Raw genomic sequence first — 14,953 nt, 5'->3', positions numbered from 1 at the left:
GAAGCTCAACGTGTTCTTCGATTTTAACAGCACAGTGTGTGCCGAGTTCTAGCCACGAGGTCAAAGAAGTACTATTTACAGAGTCCAATGCCGCTCGCGCCTGCATTTCGGGGAGTAGTACGGGGTAAGGTGGAGGAATAAGAATTTTTTGTCTAAATTAATTCCGTAACGAGTCCCCAGCCTCTATGTTCACCAGACGTGACCCATATGTTATTTTTTTCTGTTTCCCAAAACAGAGGAATTAAAAGGGGCTATTCTCACGTGGAGAACGTTTACACGGGACCTCTGTTACCTGTCTGCTTACACTCCTCTCTCTTGCCAATTTAAGGCTCAATACGCGTAAATTCGGTGTGGCGACCGGGACACAGAACTCCCATCCCAGTGACCACATCTGGAATTACACTGCATGTGTGCTGATGCCAGAGTCAATCCTACTCGGATGCTAAAAAAAGGCCATACATTTAACGTTGCATTCATCAAACGCATTCGTCGTCCGAGAGAGCCCCCTACCACAAAATTAGATTCTGCTACTTCACAGCAGCCAAACAATCACAGGGCCAACTACACTTTGGGCATGCAACACACAAACCAGCAAAACTTGTGCACAATTTACAAAAGAAATGCTATACTACTTAACTTTAGTATGGTGACAGTGTTGTTGAAAGCTCATTTGCACTGACATAACTAAGAACACTGGTCTAGTTATACATCTACACCTGTACTCTGTGAACCACCGTGTAATGCACAGCAGAGGGTACATGCCGTCGCCCACCGGTCGTCGGACCTTTTCCCCACTCTGTTGACGTACGGAGTGTGGGGAGAGTGACTGCCAAATGCCTCTGTGTGCTCTGTAATCAGTTTAATCTTCTCTTCGCAGTCTCTACGGCACTGATACGTCGGGTGTTGTAATATATTCCTAGATTCAGGACTCGGTGTCAGTTTCAGAAGTTACCTTCGTCAGATCCACTAGAAACAAAGTAGTAGCTACGCCGATCGACTGTTCGACGATTAAAGTCTCCTCTGACGATTACAGTACGATTGAGTAACTTACGTATGTGCAAACTGAAGTTGCCTTTGAATCTTTCGTTTACATCTGGAGGCGAGTCCGGTTGTCGACAGAAGGATCTAATTATAATTTTATGTCCACCCCTGATTCTGGGCCTTGCCCAGTCTCACAGACAGGTTCAATTTCTATTTTGACAGATACACCACCTCCATTTCTCATTAGCCTAAGATTCCAATATCCACTACACATTTCCCCGGACATCTCACCACTGTCAATTTCGGGTTTTAAACAACTTTCTGTACCTGTTATTACGTAGGTTTACTGCTTTTTAGAATTGCTTCAAACCGTGGAATTTTGTTCTGAATGTTTCAGCAGTTAACCTCTAGGACTTTAATGCTTTTGCCTGTGGGGAGGCATTTCTCCAGATACTTCTGTGTTTTCTACAGCTGTCATTATCTGTAACGTGTGGAGAATTGCCTATCTAAAAAACTCCTGGTAACAGCCTCCGACATGTAGCGCACACTCTACTCATTTACGACGACGCTACAGTTACGAATCGCGAGAAGAAAGCTAAATCGACTAGTAAACCGCCCACTATCGGCAGTGACGGTAGGCGAACACCGACGTCATCTCGAGAGATTTCCGATCGGCGTACACTGTGACGACCGAGCGGTGGATGCACATTCACTCGCAAATTATTTGCGTACCATCTGGGGGAACTGTAACATAGTCCGCACCTCCTATGTCCTTCCCGGTGTCCGAGCATAACTAAATTGTGTCGTACTCGAGGCCGGCCTCGTCGTGCGGTGCCCTCTGCGAATACACAGTGCCCCGCGGGGGATGGTCAATATTCAATGATACGACAGGAAAAATTGATCGAAGGAAGAAATTCCGGTAAATGTGACCCTCCCTACCCCCTTACGTATTGCAACAATACTCACAGGGTCTCCTAATATGCACACCACTCCACTACTTCCACTCTGATCGCACCAGAATGTATATTCTGGAGGAACCCGCCAACCTTATGATACACTAATACGAAGCTACGACAGCACAAGCAGCTCCCGGGCACCACAAACACGAGCAGCGGCTCACCTTGTAGTCGTGCACCACCTTCTTGGCAGTGTGGTACTTGTTCCTGACGCGTGCGAAGTCGGCCTTCACCTCGCTCAGGGTCTTCTGCACGTGCACCAGGTGTTTCTCTGTCTCCTCCTGCACAGACAAGAGGCAAAACTATCATATGAGGCCGACGAAAGTCTCCAATACGTTTCTGCAACACACGGCCCTTTAAAGATGTGCTCCTATTATTATTACGAGAGCACGGGTGTAACTGAGGGAAAGAAGTTCATAGAATTACCATCGGCAAAAGAGACTTTGTACAAAATGACACAGTCTTACAGTGCGTCACGACACAGATCTCAAAATTTTCATTCGACGACCTCCGTCAACCCGAACCGAGTGTCACTCCTCGTAAGGGTTGCGAGGTTAACTTCCTACCGGACTGTAACGGAGGGCACATTCCGTCGTCACATTCTCGCATCTCGGGACGGAGTGCCCACACTGTCCGAGGCACATACGTAAAGTACATCGGCGATCACGGGCCCGCCGACCCGTCCCGTCGTATGTCCCCTTTCGGTACGGCCCGGTCTCCCGACAGGCGGCGGACGGCACGACCGTCTCTATTCGCTTCCATCGTCTGACGCGCCCACTCACATTTCGTCGACACTGCCTCGTACTTCGAGACCTGCAGAGCCGATGGCGATTCTACGTCCTTCGTCCTCGACGAGGCCAGGTACTTCCTAGTCGTGTTGCTCTCACGTAACAGGACACTCCTCGAACGACACGGACACGGCATTAACTCGTGCTCTACGTAAGCTCCAGGTGTTATCGTACAAATAATAATTTTAGGCACCGCTCCCATTTCGGAGATCTCGGCAAGTTCACTCTGCGAGAAACACTCTGTCGGAACGTAACGCGGTCTGCAAAGTGAGTGGCCGGTAAAGTTCTGCAAATACAGTACCCGGCCCGTCAAGCGACGTACTCTGCCACGGCTCACCCGAGTACAAACGCTCGGAGCAGACGGGCCGGCGCGGTGAGGGCGGAGGCCGGAGGCCGGAGGCCCGCTGCACTCGCCGCACCGCGCACCTGCGAGCCTGCGGCACTCCCGGCAGCTGACCGAACTACACATATTCCCGGGCAGTAGTGCCTAACTGCGACATCACTGTGACGCGGACAAGAAACTAGTTCGCTTTACTTGATGGTGAAAATTAGGGAACAATTTAAAATTTCAGAGGAAAACTACACAACTGTAAACTTCTGTTGGTCTCGTAATGGAAAAAAGTCACATTTCTATTTTTTCAGTCGTATTAATTATTTATTAAAAATACGCGCAGTTTTGGTATTTTAAAATGTCGTCTTCAGGTGTACGAAATTACTGTATTTGGTAACACGTAACGTGCAGTCGGACCAGTCGGTGCAAATGCTCCGGTCGATCGACATCGGCAGAAACTGTCGGCACTGGCCAGCTGCGCGACAGGAATGCCGAATACTTAACTATAATTTATTTATCGTGTCTCTTAGTTGTGATCGGCCCGTGTTCCAAATCTCGAATCGTCTGCTTTATCGATTCAAGTGCACGTGTACGGACAGTTGACAGTCTAAGCAATTAGAAGTCTTACAGGACCAAAATTGTGTCGAACTTATTCCCTGTCGGCAAAATTGCAATGAAACACCTCGTTTTGGATATAGTTTCTTTTTTTTCTGTTCGAGATGACACGAGTCACATTTGAAGCCGGAAAACACACACACACACACACACACACACACACACACACACAAAGGTTTTACTTACCCAAGTGTTTAGAATCGAGGGTTGCTCCTTCTGGCAGAAGAGTTGAAGGAGAAGGAAGAGGGGTGAAGGAAGAAGACTGGAGAGGTTTAGGAAAAGGAGTACAGTTCAGAGAAACTGGACAGAGCCCCAGGTCAGGGGAGCCTTACTGGACAGGATGAAAAAGAGGGAGTGAATGTTGGGGACTGCACTGGACAAGATTTGAAAACCTGAGAGCTTAAAGATGGAAAACACGGTAATTTGCAAGACAAAGATAACTGCCAAAACGTTGGACACGATTTAAGAGTGGACAGCGAAAAGTAGACAGGTCAGAAAACGAAAGATGTAGAAATCTAAACTGGAGTGAAAAAAAAGAGTAGTTACTGTGAAGAAATGCTGAGACAGACGGAATTGTGTGAATTGTGGCAAGTCAGCCGGCAAGGACCAAGGACACTAGTTCCCACCTCCAGATTTCTGAGGAATGTTACGACTGTCACACTGTACAGAACGTCGCGTGTCGCCAGTATAGACCCTCAACCAGTCGGTAGTCGTGGCTGAACGGCATTTACATAATAGCTGGTGTACGAAGTGGGCCGCGTCACTGGCGGTAGCAGGGTGCGCAGTGGGGACACGAGGAGCAGAGGGTCTGACGAGGATACTGTGGAGACTGGGAAAGCGACAAAACGCTATTCTTCGTGCGGTGGAAAAATGTCTGACGGAAGGACCTCATTTTAGGGCAGACTTTTAGGAAGCGGCCGAGTAATACGTTCGAGACCGGCACAGTACCGAGTGGCAAATGGTGTACTCGGTAGTTATTTTTTGGAGGGGTCAGCAGTATCGGGATTGGATGTGATTCCCCAGTAAAGCTGTAACCCCGATCTCTTTGTATGTCTGCCCTCAAAGGTGAAGAAATTGTCGGTAAGTATAAAGTCGATTAAGGTGAGCAGGAAGCACGTCGCAGGTTTGGAATCGGGTGGCTGCCGACTGAGGAAATGTGGGAGATGTCGGTACAGAGGGAAACGGCATCGGTGGTGACAAGCGAGGTGTGCTGTCGGAATGGGACGGGTACAGATTTCAGACAATCTACGAAATAGTTGTTATCTTCAGTGTAAGAGGGAAGTCTTTTTACTAGAGGTGCAGGTGTCGATCGACTAAGGCAGACGTACATTCCGTGGGTGCTTTGAAGCCAGCAACTGTAGCACGGCCAGGGTGATTGGATTTGTGGATCTTAGGAAGAAAGTAAAAGTGGAGGTTCACGGTAGGGTAAGAAGTTCTACAGACTGAGGTGCAAGTCTTTGTGAGGTGTCCGAGTTTTCTAGGACGAACTGCAGGTCAGTTCGAATTACAGGGACGGTCTACTGTATCTTCCTTTGTAGTCGGCATTCTCACTGTTCCCGTGAGGCACCGTTATACCGAGTGGAAAGGCACGTCGATCTGAGAGCACGAGATATAGCAACCTTAAGTCGTTGACAATACACAACGGTCACTGTAGCACCTGATTCCAGAATAGCTGCAGTAGTTACGATCTGCGAACTACCCCCTCCTCACCAGGTCCCCTAAATATAACTCGTAACGAGATCCCTTCGAAGCAAATTGTCATAACGATCGTCTATAAAAGCTTCGTGCAACGATAAGAAATGTTACAGTTCATGGAATAACAACAGATACGACCAACCTGTATTGTTTCTTCTGTTTTGTTTAACGTAACTTTGTTCACAGTTTTATTCCGCATTCACCACTCATTCACACTGTGATGTGGGGTATATGCGAGTGCCTGAACCCTATCTCCAAAGTTCCATTGAAACCCTTTGATGGACGGTTTTGGTTGCTCGACACCAACAATGATAATGATACAGTTTTTCTCCTTTTAATAAATTGGAGCCCGCTCTCCACAATATAATAATAATAATAATAATAATAATAACAATAATAATAAAAAGCAGACTCAATAACACGACTCTCGTGAGATGCGTATAGATTTATCCCGGAATTGACTGCCCTGTGGGCGTACTCAATTTAATGACCACACTTCGCTATCCGTGATTTCGTGTAACTAAATGTCTTTTGTTACTATGATCGTATACCGTAGTTATTTAAAACTCTGCCCTATATTTTTCACAATGCACAATTAGCACTTCTTTACTTGTTTTTTTTCTAAGAGTGAACAAAAAAAAAAAAATGACGCCGTATCATCGGCTTCGTCGATATAAAGCAAAACACCTTAATATGCCCAATTTCACCTCTTCTTATAGGATCGTCTACCTTACTCATTAATTTACTACATATTATTTCCAATAACACTAAACAGGTATCGCCGTTATATTTTAATTGTACTTAAAAGCATGTTACTATTATTATGACCGACCAAATCGTAAAAAAATCACACGGCGTGCGTTTTTTACAATAACTTTACGCTATTCAAGTTCCGTTACAGCTATCTTGACTCGTAATGTTACTCGGCCCCCCAGACTGTGATGTCTTGAAGAGGATTCCAGGCAGAACAGGCTTATTTTTTGTGTACTGTGACAGGAGAGGGTATTTGTTTCATCGTATACACACACTCTCAGATTCACTCAACAAGTCAGTACATACATTCTACAATATTTGAGTTAATGGGCCTAGACAAAATGCCCTTAACTAAATTCCACATTTGTTTATAGGTTGTCTTAGGAACACTTCGCTCTAATCACTTCATATTTACACCACATTTTTTCTTGGACAAAGCCCTCAGTTCTTCAACCAACTGTGCAAGGCGGGGATCACAGCCGGGTTCGACGATTGGCATCCTAGGCCAAAACCCTTATCAGGTCACTTGTTTAACCAGAGAGGATTTGGTCTTTTCTTTTCCTCTTAATTCCACTTTTAAAATCCATCCTCGCTGTTCGGTGAGAGGATAAATTGTATTTCAGTGTCATCATTGTTGCTGATACCAAGAAGGTATCTCATGGAAATCTTCGTTACTTTCTTTAATTTTCTTTGTAAGTTAGTATAAGTATGTATTTATCCACAAGTGCTTTTATTTAGTCCACTCCAAGTGTAGTCCTGGTATCATTCAGTTTCTTGAATCTATATTTTGCTCATTATTGATAATACTTCTTCAGGTCTATGTGAGGGAACAAGCCTTTAATTACATTAATATCACAATCTGCCAGGAGGTAGCTCCCTTCATGAGGTATTTTCATTATTTTGTATGGACCTGTATATAAATATTGCCATTTCTTATTCAGCCTTTTCCTGGTCGATGCTTTTGGGCGATTTCTCAATAAAATTTCTTCCTCTACATCATATGTGACTTCACATTTTTATCAAACCAGGTTTTTCTCAATTGTGCTTGATGCTTCAGGTTTTCATAGACCTTCTTCACCATATCTTCTTTCTCGGTAATCTTTTTTTCAATCGCAGGTAATTTCTTCAGCCATTCTTGCACAATACCTTCACCAAATACTATTTGGTTAGGTGAATAACCTGTCGACAAGTGTGGTAAGTCATTATGCACTTTCTCACATTCATAAATCCAATCGATCCATTTATAATGTTGTTTAGGTATGTCCGTAAAAGTCCGTAAAAATCAGTTCAACTCTTGGAAGATTCTATCAACCAGATTTCCACAAGGGTAAAATCTTGAGATGTAAATGTGCTGGATTCCTTGTTCTTTTATAGTGTCTCTTCATACTTTGCTCGTATAATAAGCAGCGTTGTCTGTCAAAATCATTATAGGTTTGCCGAGCTCAGTTATATAGTCGTTGATAAATTTGTGTAGCATGGGTCGAACGTGGAGATTTTTTAAAGAATATAATTTCACATATTTTGAAAAGAGATCATAGAAAGCCAAAACATATTTGAACCATCCACGTGTCATGGGACATGGCTTACAGACATCACATGACACCAACATTAAAGGTTGTTGTGGGACGATCGGATGTAATTCTATCTTACGACAATAGTTTATGGGTTTTGCCTTCTGACATATTTTGCACTTCTTAAGACTATTTGAAGCTAGACGTCCCAAATTTGGACGATAGCAGTATTGTGCTATTTTGCCTGTACATGTAGCGGCACCAAAATGACACCAGTGTACCATACTAGTAATTCTAAATATTTATTTGGAACACAAACTTTCCAATCATCATCTTCATCCTTCCTTCAATACAATATTCCAGATTTTTAATTGATACTGTTCTTGAGAGTGACTTAGCGTTTTGCTTTCAACAGCACGTCTAATGGCTTTCCACAACTTATCAACTTCTTGCAGTTGTGGGAGACTTCAACATAGCTCTGAAATTTGCCTCTCTCAATATCGATTTGATAAATTCATGACTTTGAAGTCAACAGTCCGTTCTTCGCACTCGTCGTCATTCTTTCTTTTCGGTAGTCTCGAAAGAGCATCGGCTATATTGTTGTCTTTCCCTGTGATGTATTTGAGCGTAATATCATATTCTTGCAGTAACAAGGCCCACCGTGTTAAACGTGAATGGAACATCCTTCCCTTCACAATAAAAGATAAAGCTTTGTGGTCGCAGAATACAACGATCTTCTTCCCATATACAAAATAGCGAAACTTTCTAAGGGACCAGACCACGGCCAGTGCTTCCAGTTCAGTAGTACAATACGCACGTTCACAGCTAGAGAGTGTTCTGCTGGCAGACCCAATTAGTTTGATGGTACTGATATCTTCTGGATTGTCCGTCTGGAAAACAGTGGCACCCAATCCTGTTTCAGAAGCATCCGCAGCAATATAAAAATCTTGATCAAGTCTCGGATGATGCAACAGTGGAGCATTAGTCAAACCATTGCAGATGTTATCAAAAGCTTGCGTGTATTCGGTATTCCACTCCCACATGATATTTTTTCTTAACAGCCGTAACAAACAGTCTTAGCTTCCTAAATGATTGAGTAAAAATTGTCGAAAAAATGAAACTAATCCGATAAATGACTAATTCCATTCTATTCTTTGGATAAGCACATCCATTAATTGCATCCATCTTTTTAGGATTTGGTTTTATACCTTCAGGAGTAATTATATGTCCAAGAAATTTCAATTGGTTATGAGCAAACTTGGATTTGCTCAAATTTACAGTAAATCTGTATTCCAAAAATTTCGCAAAAACTCTTCTTAATAAGTCCAAATGTTCCTCCCAAGTTTCAGAAGCAATTAGCAAATCATCCACATATAAAGTAACTTCATTCAAAAGGTCTCTGCCCAGTGCGGTATCTAATGCCGATATGAAAACAACACTGCTTATTTTCAACCCAAATGGCACGACGGTAAACTGGTAACTTCTTTCGATATTCTGGTTTGCCAATATGAACTACGCATATCCAAAGAAGTTAAGAAGCGGGCACCGTAAAACTTTTGTACTAACTCTTCTAGGTTCTCCGGTCGTGTTTGTACGGGTATAACGATCTTATTGATCTCTCTGGCATCCAACACCAATCTGATGTCAGGATTGAGTTTAATTACCGCTGCAAAAGGGTTACAATATTCGGAATCTGAAGGCTCAATAATACCCCATTCTAACATTTTATTGATTTCCTTTCTGACTACTTCTTTCTTTGTCCACGGGATAGAATAGGAAGTACGACAAAAGGGTTTATGCGCGTACGTCTTTATATGGTATTCAGAGTCTTATTATACCCAGACGTTTATTAAAAATCGACTGGTACGCTTCCAACAAGGAGTACAATTCGTCCCTTTGGATAACAGATAAATATTCTGATCCTAACCCCTTTTCCTGCAATGACATTTTATCCATCATTTCTTCAGAACATTCATAATGCCGATATCATACACATTTTCATGTGTATTTTACCATCAGATTAATACACAATTGATTTGGAATTACTCAGCCCTTTCTCATGGTGGGTGTCAAAACATTACTGTTGGAATTAAACATACATTCACCTTTCTCTAAATTAATGATTGCACCGGTCTCACATAAAAAATCCAAACCCCAGATACATGGTACTCTCATTTTAGTAACAACCAGGAATGTACTTTCTATTTGAGCCTCCTGTATTGTAACGTCGACACGTACCTGTCTTACAACTTTTTGCATTCTTGCGCTGAACGCGCCAGACACGGTACATCCTGTGATAGAAAACGTGGGCATTTTTACCCCTCAGCTTATCTGTTTTAAACAGTCCAGTGAAATGACACTAATAGTTGCTCCTGTATCAAATAATATTTCAACATCAACATTATTTATACTTGTTGGAATTACTGTCTGAAAATTTGTGGATCTTAGGAAGAAAGTAAAAGGTGGAGATTCACGGTAGGGTAAGAAGTTTTACGGACTAAGGTGTAAGTCCTTGTGAGGGGTCTGAGTTTTCTAGGAGGGACTGCAGGTCAGTTCGAATTACAGGGATGGGACCTCGATTGCAGGTGTCTGGCAGCTGGCGTAGACCATCACTGACGTACTCCTGTCAGTCAATTACCACAGTGGTAGATCCTTTGTCTGCTAGGAAGATAATAATGGAATCATCAACTTTTAGGGCACGTAGAGCTCAGATTTAGGTCACGTTGTAGGGACCTGTGGAAAGGTTACGGAGCAATGCCACAGGTGATAAATTCTCTAAGGCCTGCGAGTGACGGTTCTGAGGTCATGACGGTGAATCAAATTGGGATCTCCGTCAGAAATGTTCGAGGTAAAGTTCAATTTAGGGTTTCCTGTTGGGATTGGGTCACAAAGTGATATTCCAGTCGACATTATGTGTAAAAGAAAGTAGGTCCTTCACAAAAGCAGCAAGATTAAATGCAGGTTTATGGCTGAAAGTGACGCCAATGGATAATACAGCTGATTAAGGAGGAGAGAGTGTTTTAGATGAGACGTTCAAAACACTGTCCTGTTGTGGCTGGTTCTCAGGGCTCCACACGTGGGGACGAGTGCTACATGTCCTCGGTTCTCACCACCCACCTGATCTTAATTTATTTTAATTACTTCCATCTCTACATTTCTTCACACTAACTAGTCTATTCTTCACTCCATTTTAGTTTTCTACGCGTTTCATTTTCTGACCAGTCTATTTTTTGCCGTCCTCCCTTCCACCTCTGTTACATACAATGCACTTACCTTTTCACTCTTATTAACTTGTGCACAATGTTCCAGCAGTTATCTCTGCCTCGTTTATTGCCTTGTCTTCCAACTTTATGTTCTCACATTTTCAAATCTCGTCTGATGCAGTCCCCAACGATCCAATTCCGTCTGGTAAGTCTCCCCTGACCCGGGGTTCTGTCTGACTTTTCTGAACTGTATTCCTTTTGCTAAACCTGTCCAGTCCTTTTCCTTCACCCCTCTTCCTTCATCTCCAACTAACTCGCCACAAGAAGGAGTCACTGGCTCCAAAAGTTCACATAAGTTAAACCTTTTGTGTGTGTGTGTGTGTGTGTGTGTGTGTGTGTGTGTGTTCTCCTGCCGGCACTTGGTGAGGTGAGTAGATTTTTATATGTATCCAATTACATTATGTCATCAAAAACTAATTATTTTCTTTGGTAGATGGAGCATGACATGGCACATGGAATGATCACTCCAAAAACAGAGATTATATTGTTTCAAACATTGGGTGAGGCTTACTTTTTCTTGCACATATCACAAAGGCAGAGTAAGATATTACTGCCACATTGTAATTTTGTTTTAGGTTATCAGGAAATGATATTTCAACACAAATTTGATTCCCAGTATTTAATGTCTCATCTCGCTCAGAAACAGACATCATTTACAATAATCGGAAACGTGACTACAGAAATGTCACTATTCTGCACTATATCCAAAACTTGACTTTTGCATCTGTGAAGTGGACCACTTGGGGTATCTACAGTCGATAGATAAGGATATGACAGCTGCACTGTACTGCCAAAATACTGGTGACATTGAAACCGGCATTTTGAAACTAAGCGCGATTTTCATTTGCTGGACACACAGTGCTTACTAAACAATAAAACTGAGACTTCAGTAATTTAAATGTACCTCTGAATCTCTGGGCTCTCGTATTACGATGGCTTCGCCATTTGTGCACCCATAACATAACAAAACAAACTGTTGGAAACTCCCTGCCTTCCAGCATTCCTATTGAATCTTTGAATAGCTCTACAAAGATCTTTTGCATTATTGTTATTGTTGTTGTCATAACCAGGAATTTTTTCAGAGCCATTTCTCTCCGGGAGCATTTACGCGATTGTATCGCACTGCCTAACTACAGACTGTAACACTCTAAATAAGCTGTTTCACCGGCCCTCCGACTCTTGCTTCATGGGGATAGTCTGTATCAAATTCACGTCACCAGTTTTGTTCACAAAACGGACAGTATCTTAGGGTGTAGGACATGACACAAACCACTGCAAACTCATTTAGCGAGTAAGAGTCACAAACAAGTGTTTCATGACTGCATTCAAAACGTGTGTAATGTATGCATAATGCTGCAAGAATTGCAGTGCCTCACATATATTAGCACGCCTTATTAAAATGGTGGGCATATACTCCTAACAATACGAATGTTTCCCAATGTAGTTATTAATAAATTCCCCAGATTTTTTTTCCTTAGAAAAGTGAGTTGTCACCGACATCATATTAGCTGTGCCTAATCTCTATAAACAGAGTGTGCAGTAACAGACAGGTGACACATTTTCCGATACGCATTGGTCTGTACAACCGCTGCACGTCCACAGGCTCTCACGACTACGGTCCGCATAATGCCGCGCACAGTATTCGCTCACATTTCGGCAGCTCACCTTTCAGTGTTTCCTGCGACTATTACAGGACAATGCAAAATGTTGGCGAGAGATTCTGAACGAACATTCACAAGCTCCTGACATAAACTGTGAAATCATATGCCTAATGTTAATCTAGACAGACAGAGATCTCTGGCATATATTTCTGTGCACCTTTTAATTACAGCAGCTTCCACCGAAACTGGTAATGCTTCAGATCTCACACTTTGTCGTTTTCTGTAGACAAGTGCCTTCAGATGTGTGGTGGCGGATATTGAAGACAGCAGACCAGAGAAATTGCCACAGGACATGAAGCCGACACCCTTATCAGTCGACATCGAAAATCCCTCCCAAACGTCGCTACCGCCACCAGATTTCGCACTCGGGAGATATTCTTTCGAATCGAGTTTCGCTTTTGCACTCTCCTTTATCTCACCTTCATGTGCCACAATCAGACACCGGACAACCAAGAGGCGCTCGCATAACTACAGTAGACGGCCGGGCAATTCGAACGTACAACACTGGAACTGCTGTCGAGGAAGTCGAGTGCAGCTGCCTCCCGCGCCCAAAGCAGTTGTCCCAACACACGTCAGACTTAACGCAGCCACGCACACCAAGCAATTCGAGTGAGCACAAACCCGAGAGGCAGACCTCTAGTGCCAGATACCTGATGTCACCACTCCGCGCACAGGACGAGCGGTACGGGTGAGAGAACAGATCCTCGCTGCAACTGACACCGAACTTAGCACGAGCTGAAATTCTTGCTGTACAGGTGCAATACTCTCGGTAATGCACGAGGGATCTGCTTTCGTTACACAGGTATGGTATCCGGTTACTGGACAAACTTCCACTGATACCTAATGTGACTATATTGTCAAAAAATAAGCACATCTTAGCATAGTCCTTCAGGATGTTTTGCCTTGCTTTGTATGATGTAACTGCACAAATATACTTTGTACAATAAAAATACCAATTTCTTTTCATTAGAGTAGGGCTACTGACAAAACGATGTCTCACTCGCTCGACACCGGCAGATGTGCTCGGGCGACCCGACAATTTCCCACGTCTTACCGAGCACCCTGTTTGTGCAAAACATTTATGCCACTCACTCATAAATTTTAAGCCTACTAGGAGGATCTTTAGCATACACCGAACTGTTGTCGCTGACTGATTCTTCGAACCAAACTGATCAGCTAGCACGCTCCGGTCCAGTGAAGGTGGCCACCTTTAAAGGAATCGCCGCTAAACCTCCTTACAGTGCAATTTGGCACTAGGCAACTACACGAGACAAAACTTGATGTATTTCCCTACAAATTGACACTACAATCACCCCTGTAGGCACTACAAATTAATTTACTTGAATTTTCAAAGTTGTTAAGTCCTTTTTGAAGCACCTCATACAGTCAGTTAGAGGTAGTCAGCGTTCGATGTCAGAAAAGTTTCGCAAGATGGTGACAGGTAGTCACTCATATTGAGTAACGAGAACGTAACAGTTACAAACTTGCAACTAAAGAATCTGGATGAAAAAAACAGAAGTGAGAACACAAAAGACCGATCATACCGGCGCACCCACCTTGCCGAGGCGCGCCGCGGCGGCCTCCTCGCGCGCCTCCACCACCGCCAGCCGTGCCGCCTGCAGGCTCTCCGCGTACAGTTGCTCCGCCTTGGCCAGGCTCGCGCAGTGCTGCTCCTGCAGCTGCAGCACCTGCGGGCAAAACATGACATGGTACGGTACAGTAGTGCACGGCAGGTTTAGGGACACACTGCTTTGCTTCACTCGGTCAAAATTAGCCGATTACGTGGCACAGCTCGCTTACTTTGTATTGCAGTCTTATGCTACAAAGAGAAAGGAATCAAATCTATCACTAGTGGAAAACAAATGTTCTTTACTTAAATGTTTTTAAGAAGATAAGAAGAGTATAGACGAGATGTGAGCACATGCACTCGGACGTCCACATGCACCAATTTAACATTACAGGAACAGTTAAAAATGTTTCTACGGAATTGCCACCGCCGGTAACATTATTGTTTTATATGTCCTTTGTAGTGGTTAGGTTATACTATTTAATCTTTGATAATTTCAGTGCATACAAAGGCTACGAAATGTTGTATGTGACGTAAGTACAAGAAACTAAGCCTTGACAACTGCAGATGTTCTTCCATTTATATTTCTGTTCATTTTTGCAATTAAAGGGTTCCTCGTATTCTGACTCAGTTACTATGTAGTCAGATTAAGAGTTTGAGCTGAAAGAGTACACAAACTGTAATACAGTCACTCGTAATTCCCCTCCGCTTTGCCGTGCTTATGTACCGCACTTATTCTCTTCACCAACTTCATCTCTACAGACCGAAACCTCGACGCTGCAATGGAGAAGTCTGAACTCTTTCTCGAATCCACAAAATAAGAGATACAGCT

At 43.3% G+C, this 14,953-nt stretch overlaps 1 protein-coding gene across 4 annotated transcripts in view; it reads right to left on the bottom strand.

The window, feature by feature from the left end:
• The window catches only part of LOC126293555 (plectin-like), a 210,774-nt gene that overhangs the window by 18,679 nt on the left and 177,142 nt on the right, over positions 1-14,953 (bottom strand). For 3 of the 4 annotated variants that reach the window (XM_049986828.1, XM_049986829.1, XM_049986831.1), the window contains 2 exons: positions 14,111-14,242; positions 2,102-2,218 (listed from right to left, as the gene is read on the bottom strand). In XM_049986828.1, the coding sequence (XP_049842785.1) occupies positions 2,102-2,218; positions 14,111-14,242 (249 nt within the window). The remainder of the gene's footprint in view (positions 1-2,101; positions 2,219-14,110; positions 14,243-14,953) is intronic. The other variant, XM_049986830.1, reaches the window with a different exon arrangement.

This window comes from Schistocerca gregaria, chromosome 10 (assembly GCF_023897955.1).
Source record: "Schistocerca gregaria isolate iqSchGreg1 chromosome 10, iqSchGreg1.2, whole genome shotgun sequence".
Taxonomy (NCBI): Eukaryota; Metazoa; Arthropoda; class Insecta; order Orthoptera; family Acrididae; genus Schistocerca; species Schistocerca gregaria.
The sequence above is the reverse complement of the archived record's forward strand: the minus strand, read 5'-3'. Positions and strand labels throughout refer to the sequence as shown.